Raw genomic sequence first — 7,707 nt, forward strand, 5'->3', positions numbered from 1 at the left:
ATCCTTTTTTCTTAGTTCCTATTAAATCTAGCCGGCAATGTTTGTTAAATATTTGATGAAGATCAAAAGTGCTCAATTTTATCAAACTTAACGGACTAAAACTGCTTATAAGTATATTTAAGGACTACTTTAAATCTAATCCCAAACTTAAGGGACTGGTTTGTCGATTCCTCGAGATAGCAACATTCGTAGTATTGGGAGAAAAGTTAACGGCATCACATTAACATTATTACACCTCAAAACCCTCACAGTCTGTCCTTGCGCCTCTCATTCTTTCGTCTCTGCTTCATAGGTTTTACGTTTCCTCCGCAGTAAACAGCTTACTCCAAGATTTTCTTTCTTTAAACTAACAAAGGGTATGCAAATATCTTATAAAGTTATTTTGTTATTTTGTGTTTTTATTTTACATGTATCTAATCTTTCTTTACTCTTTCAGTTCTAATGGCTGCTCCTTCCGACATGGAAAAAGAACAGGTTTTTGTTTCCTTCTTTTCACTTTGTACTACTATTTTTGTATCCACCTTGAAGGGTGTTTATTTCTGATCTATTAAATCTTGGGTTCTTTTAATTTTTGGGTGAGAGCAGATATTTGCTATGGCAGAGAAAGAGATGGAGTATAGAGTGGAGATGTTTAACAAGTATGTACCTCTTAGCTTTTTTGAATGTTTTGAAGTATACCCATTTGCATAATTTTGCTGATACTAGCAAATTGTACAAGGAGGCAAAAAAAAAAACTAGGTGATTTCTTGCCATTTGCTTAAATCTTAGTAGGCAGAGTTACTCGGTACATGTGCTAGTGAGAGGCAGTAGGTACCCGGCAAAATAGTGCAAACTGGCCCGGATACTTACTTGATCATATAGAAAAGTTTAGTCAATGTGTGGTATTGATGAATTGAAGTTTTACACTTGTAATGTACATGAACTAGATGATCGGTGCACGATTGTATGCTATACTTAGTTATACTATTTTTTCACTATTAACATTTGGGTTGTGAGCGGGGATTGGTGGTATCTGTTGTCCCTTTGACACCAAAAAGTCCAAAATAAAATTGGAGAGGAAAACCTGATGTGATTTGTGTAAACCACCTTAAACTAGTTAGAGAGATGACACTCCTGCTTATTTATTTTAAGTTTTATGTGCACCCTTACTCATACGCAAAATATTGTCGAGGATGGTGTAAGATTCGAGCATAGGACCTCTACACCATGTCGAATTCTGTAAACTGCTTCATATGAAAGCACTGTCATGGAATGGACACCTTTCTTTGTTTATTTTAGGTCTTTAAGTGTGTAAACATGCCCCGATCTAGTCCCTCGAGAGGTGCTGTGGGAACACGACAAATGCTAATGTATAAGATATGCTACAAAACACTTAATATGATGTTTGGAAGTTATTTTTGTTAATCTGCATGAAGGTAGAGTTAGCTGTTGTCTAGTTTTGGTTTTAACTTGCTGGACTCTAGTTGCATTTCTCATCCTACCTACTTCTTTAATTTCTTACCTGCTCTCTTTTCATTTTAAAACTATAATTCAGGCTTACGCATACATGTTTCAACAAATGCGTGGAGAACAAGTATGTTACTCTACTCATTCTTCTTTATCCTTCTGGCCTAATATGAGTTTTGTGCATTACTTTCTCAGGACTTGGTTTCGTGGCTGACATTGCATTGTAAATGGCTTTTCAGGTACAAGGACTCGGAGTTGAACATGGGTGAAAACAGTTGTATTGACAAATGTGTTTCAAAGTACTGGCAGGTAAACAATGGGATGTGCTTTGCTACCTCAATAAAGCTTGAAGTTGACCTGATACCACGTAATAAATACACATTGGTTTTTGTGTCTATGGTTTCACATAACATTCTTATATGCACTTGTTTATGTAAGTTACTGTTTATGTTTTTGAGTGGAAACGTCGGTAGTCTGAGTTTGTACGGCGTAATGTTTGTTTTTCATGTAACATGCGTGCATCATATATGATTTAATCAACTAGAGCTCTATGCATATCCATTTCACCTAAAACTAAATACATTTTCTTTTTAAGGCAAATTAGGAGTTCTCTGAACTAGAGTTTCTGTAAGGCCCAACTTATAGCTTGTTTGGCCAAGTTTTTTTTTTGTGCCAAAAGTGCTTTTTTTAGCCAAAAATGCTTTTTTTCCGAGCTTTTGAAAGAAAAAAGCACTTTTGGCTAAAAAAAGCATTTTTGGCAACCAAAAAAAAGACCCTTTTCGCCATTTCGACTAGTAGCCTATTTGGACAAGCTTGTCCAAGGTCAAAAGTACTTTTTTAAGTTGAGGTGTTTGGTCAAGCTTTTAGAAGGAAAAAAAGTGTTTTTGAGTAGAAGCAAAAAAAAGTAGCTTCTCCCAAAAGCTCTTTTTTGAAAAGTGTTTTTTAGAAAATACATTTAGAAGCACTTTTTAAAAGTTTGACCAAATATTAATTGTTGCTCAAAAGTACTTTTTAAATTGATTAGCCAAAAACAAACTGCTTCTCACCAAAAGTACTTTTTTGAAAAATACCTTTTTGCAAAACACTTTTCAAAATAAGCTGATTTTAGAAGGTTGGCCAAATAGGCTATTGTCCAACCTGGACATACCGTCTCTGGCAAGAAAATGCATGATCAAACCGGTGTTTCGAAAAGTGACTGCTTCAGCGAGCAGGCAGGCGCTTCAATTGTTGGAAGCGTAGTAGGTAAACAAAAGCAAGAAGTGCAGTCGAAGCGAGAAGCGAGGGGAGCATGCGCTTTAGGGGAAAAATCAACTTAATGGGTTGAATTTAAGGCAAACAACAAAGGGGTCTAGTTCTTTTACTTAAACAGACTTCACAACTAGGTTTTTTTCAGTCCCTTCTGCATTTCTTCTTCAAGCTTATTGAGGGTTCTTCCATTGTATGATTTGATTTCTTTCTTCTTCTTCTAGTCTTCTTCTGTGATATCTTAAGCGTGGGGATATGCTGCCCAATTTTTTTCTTATCCTTCTTTTTCTTTCGTGATGTCTGAACCATGGGGATATGATGTCCATTTTTTTTCTTTGGTTCTTCTTCTTCTGTAATTTCTGAATCGTGGACCCCAAATTTTTCTGATTATCAATTTGAATTAAAGTACCTTTGGGCAGCATATCCCCTGGTGCAGACATCACAGAAGAACTAAAGAAGAAAAAGTTTTGGGCAGTATATCCCCACGGTCTAGGCATCAAAGAAGAAAATTGGGTAGCATATCCCACACTTCAGACATCGCAGAAGAAGAAAAGAACTTATACCTTGAAGAAGCTTGACGGAGGCTGAAAAAACCTAGATGTTAGTCTGTTTCAGTAAAAGAGAAATTGACCTCTCTGTTTTCCCTTAAATTCGACCCATTAAACTGATTTTTGTCCCTAAAATGCACACTCTCCTCACTTCGATTGTGCTTCGCGCTGCTTACACTTTGTTTACCTGCTACACTTGGAACGACTGAAGCGTCTACTTTATTTCTTCATACGGCTTCGCGCTGTAAGCGGCCGCTTTTCTAAGCACTAGTGTGTCTAATGCAAGCTTGAGTAGTTATAAACTTTGAAGAGATGAGTAATCTTTTCTATTGACAAATGATGTTGCTTTAGGAAGATTTCTTTGGTTTAATCATGATAGGTTTTTTAAAGTTCTTTTTCTCCATTTCACATTTTAGGTCAGTACTAAAAAGGTATATCTTGATTCTTGACCAAATTACTACTCCCTCTGTTTCAATTTAAATGACATGCTTTCCTTATTAGTCTGTCCCAAAAAGAATGATACATTTATATATTTGTAAACAACTTAACTTTAAACTTTTCGTTTTACCCACTTTATCCTTAATGAGAGGCTTTTATAGTCACATGAATGTTATGGCCTCACAAAGCTTTTGCTCCTTAAGCTTTTAGGACCACATATGTCAAAAATCTTCTTTCTTTCTTAAACTTTGTGCCAAGTCAAACTACATCATCTAAATTGAAACGGAGGGAGTTGAATAGAACAGATGGCTCCCACTACTAAAAGTGGATTAAATATGGATTTTGACATCTTTATAATTTCTGAAGGGAACGAATGGGTTAGACAGGAGAAAAATATGCACGGTTTTGCAGTTCGTGCGGGATACATCAGGTCAGGGTATATACACTTGTTCATGCACCTTTGCTTACCCCCTGTAGGCCCCGGTGAGGCTCACCGGTTATTGGTTACAAATTATGAACGCCAAAATAAAGGTGGATGAATTCATTGATCTTTATTGATCAGATGACAACTTTTGAACACAAGAAGAACAAACAAACTTCCTAAACTAGCTCCTTCAATAAAGGAGTCTTATTAGAAGCTAAACCATGAATGAACAACTTAAACAACCTAACAATAAAAGAAACAATCCTAAGAAACTTCTAAGGAAAAGGTCAAACCAGTAACATGTGTGCTAATATGCCCCCCTCAAGGTAAGTAGTGTGCGACAAAACTTAGGTTGAACATGTTGCTGTCAAAAGATGGTTTAGGAAGAGCCTTTGTGAGAGTGTCTACTAGTTGATCTGCAGCATGTGTTCAACTTGAACCTGTTTATGCTGTGATTATTTTCGAACATAAAGAAATCCACTTCAATGTGTTACGCTTGACTTTGGGAGACAAGATTTTCACACAAGTATGTGGCACCAATATTATCACAGTAAATAGTTGGAACTTTTTTTCTTAATTATAGGGTGAGGGGAAGGGGAAATGGGGGACGGGATTACAAGGTGGGGAATTGAACCTCGACCAACAAGGTGGAAGTTCAGGTAGCCAACCAACTAAGTACTAAGATTTTGCTAAATAGTTAGAACTTTGTGAAAGTTGAGTTGCACTCTGCTAAAAGGTCCTTTACCCAGGTCATTTCACCATGTGCACTTGCAACAGCTCGATATTCAGTTTTGTAAGAGGAGCCAGTTATGTGTTTTGTTCTTGGAGAAACGACTAACAGGATTATGGCAGAAAAACCAGAAGATAGCAGTTGAGACTCTATCGATGACATTACCAGCCTAATCCGCATAATAATACATATAGCACGATTGCTATCACTCATGTTTTCATAACGCAACATGTCATTGATATAGTCGGTTGGAACAGAATAATGCCTTCTCAACTTCGAAGTACTAAAACACCTAGAAAATAATTGAAATTGCTCTCGGTTCTCATCGTGCTCCTTGTTGGAGATTTGCAAAAGATACGAGTGAGATGGATCTTGTATCCTTAAATAAATAGTAGCCCTAAGCTGTTATATGGAATATTTCAATTATATGACATATATATATGAAAAACCACTTAACATTTGGCAAAATGCATTTTCGCTTTGACCTAACCACAATAAATAAATATTCTATATACTTTAGAGTTACAATATATTGAATTTTGATATTGAAATTTTGAGCTTAAATTCATACAAAAATTTGGCAGTTAGTGTCTTGTTGGGATTTCCAAGTTATTCATTGAGATTTACTTTGAGCATATTATCATCATTCAGTTTTTTATTTCTTTCTCATTTTTCATCCCTTCATGATGTCTGAAGATTTTAATTTTTTACTATTTGGGACTTATGGTCTTATTACATGTGTTATAAGCATGACTTTCGATGATTTGTTAACTGCTTTGACATTTTCTTTAGTTGATAACCTTCTACATTGGTCGCATGCTGTAATTAATTTGACAGGGAAGACACAATTGTAACAGATATTGAAGCTAGGAATTGTCCCCAAAATAACAATATTCTAAAAGTCATGGATAATATGGATACTCATATTATCGGTCATTGAACCCATTTTTAATCCTTATTAAATATGGGTGAGTCGGATATTTTATCCGTTGTTGGTTATAACCCCTTTGCAACCTGCCCACATCCAATCTGACTCACCCATTTGCCAACACTACTCCCGTATATGTACTGCTGTTTGTAATGCCGCCCAACTATTTCACTCGAGATTTTAGTGAACATGAGGTGGCGATAATCTTGATATTCATTACATCTTTTGCATCTCGTTTAGACAGTGCCCGAAGTTTGTGGTAGTTGCATTAAAACTTAATATTGGTTGGTATGTATGCTCCTGAAACTTCAAGTTATTTAGTTGAGGTTATACTACTACTTTTCTCTTCAAGATCCAACAATAACTAAGCTCACCATTTTAATCTTTTTCTGCAGGTGACTAACCTAGTGGGGCAGCTTCTTGGGAACACTCGACCTATGTAACATTGTTCCATTGTCTACCTCATGGTGTTTGCATAATCTGTCAGCGAGAAGAGCAAGGAAGAAATTGATAATGCTTATTTTTATTGCTTAAAGGGTGGTGACAGCTCGAATACGTTTTACTATCTATATATTTAGAATTCGGTTACTATTTTACTCCTTGTTAGGAAAGATGATCTGAAGCAATGTCTAATGACTATTAATGATTTTTGTGTTACAATAAGTCAATTTCAATGTTATTAACAGCTTTTGGCCAGAATGTTGGAGCAGATATTAATGTCTAAGTTTTAGTGAATAGGTTGCTAGGTTTTTGTCCACCCTATTTCATCTGATTTTAGATCTCTATTGTTCTCTTCAATCGATTGCATGCAGCGCGTCTCACGTGGTTTAGTGGAAACTTCAAAATAGACAACACACCATGCCCATATTCATACTGTATCCATCCATTTGATACGGATATGTGAATACCAATAAAAGACCCATATAACAAAGTTTATAAAGCTTATTTGATGGTGAATGTTGAAGATTCATGTGTCACAGGGGGCAACAATGAAAAACTGACACATGGATATTCTAATATTTTGGGAGTTTGAGAAACCTTAAGTTGTTATTTGTGCTATCAATGGGAAATTAGTAGATCTACACTTATAAAATACAGTAGAAGAGTGCATGGGGAGAACATAAAGATGTGCTTTTCTGCTGGATCACATGGGTTGTTCACACTGATGGGACTAGGAATGATATTATGTATTGTAAAATTTTATTACAGCCTCGGTGTTCTAGTTCTTGAGCTACTTACAAAAAGAAGTTAAATTTCGTTTCTTTTTATATCAGCTATAGAAGAAAGCTTAAATCGCATTTTACTTGTTGTTTCTACTTCCTTCTTAGTTTTTTTTCTTTCTCTTTAGCCGGGTCTATCGGAAACAGCCTCTCTACCTGCGTAAGGTAAAGGTAAGGTTTGCGTACACTCTACCCTCCTCAGACCCCACTTTGTGGGATATTACTGGGTTAGTTGTTGTTGCTGCTTGCAATTTATACATTTTTCTTTAGCCACACAAAAAACAAAAAAGTAAACGTGAACTAGTGTTGGGAATGTCCGTAGTATATGTAACCTGGTTAAAGCTACAAGTAGAGATTAGTATGACTTTTAAGGGGGAGCTGGTGAATAGAATATGATAGAGAGTAGTAGCACAAAAAATCAATGGCATGCTCTTCTTGACCCCTCAATTTGTTTAACCAAAAATTTGAGTCTTTGGTCAAAGCTAAAAAGAAATTCGGGTTACTGATAATCAGGAGACGAAAATAAATGTTTTTGAGAATGATGGTAAAGCAGTAAATAGTTTTATATTGCAGTAAAATCTCAATAGTATTTTCGTGTCTCTACAGATGTTGAGTTCTTCTCCTTTTATAGTTGATTCTAGGAGAAGATGTAATGCCTTTGTCTTAATGAGGCAATTATGAGCAATAAATGACATTAAAAGAAACGTTACACAATCATTTCTATTTAA

General features: G+C 35.8%; 1 protein-coding gene across 1 annotated transcript; it reads left to right on the forward strand.

Annotated features, from left to right (window-relative positions):
- The first annotated feature begins 211 nt into the window (after window positions 1–211).
- LOC104210299 (mitochondrial import inner membrane translocase subunit TIM10-like) lies at window positions 212–6,458 on the forward strand. The gene is made up of 6 exons (XM_009759200.2): window positions 212–356; window positions 437–474; window positions 586–638; window positions 1,535–1,573; window positions 1,686–1,755; window positions 6,155–6,458. Exons 2-6 carry the CDS (start codon window positions 442–444, stop codon window positions 6,200–6,202), a joined length of 243 nt encoding a protein of 80 aa, XP_009757502.1. The 5' UTR covers window positions 212–356; window positions 437–441; the 3' UTR covers window positions 6,203–6,458.
- The last annotated feature ends 1,249 nt before the right edge of the window (window positions 6,459–7,707 follow it).

The sequence above is a fragment of the Nicotiana sylvestris genome, chromosome 7 (genome assembly GCF_000393655.2).
Source record: "Nicotiana sylvestris chromosome 7, ASM39365v2, whole genome shotgun sequence".
NCBI classification, from domain to species: domain Eukaryota; kingdom Viridiplantae; phylum Streptophyta; class Magnoliopsida; order Solanales; family Solanaceae; genus Nicotiana; species Nicotiana sylvestris.

What these genes read in the sequence shown, in the direction of transcription:
- LOC104210299 (XM_009759200.2), top strand. Translation starts at nt 442, where the DNA reads ATGGCTGCTCCTTCCGACATGGAAAAAGAACAG. An exon ending in CCGACATGGAAAAAGAACAG is followed by an intron (nt 475 to 585) that starts GTTTTTGTTTCC and finishes GGGTGAGAGCAG; the next exon opens with ATATTTGCTATGGCAGAGAA. An exon ending in AGAGTGGAGATGTTTAACAA is followed by an intron (nt 639 to 1,534) that starts GTATGTACCTCT and finishes ACTATAATTCAG; the next exon opens with GCTTACGCATACATGTTTCA.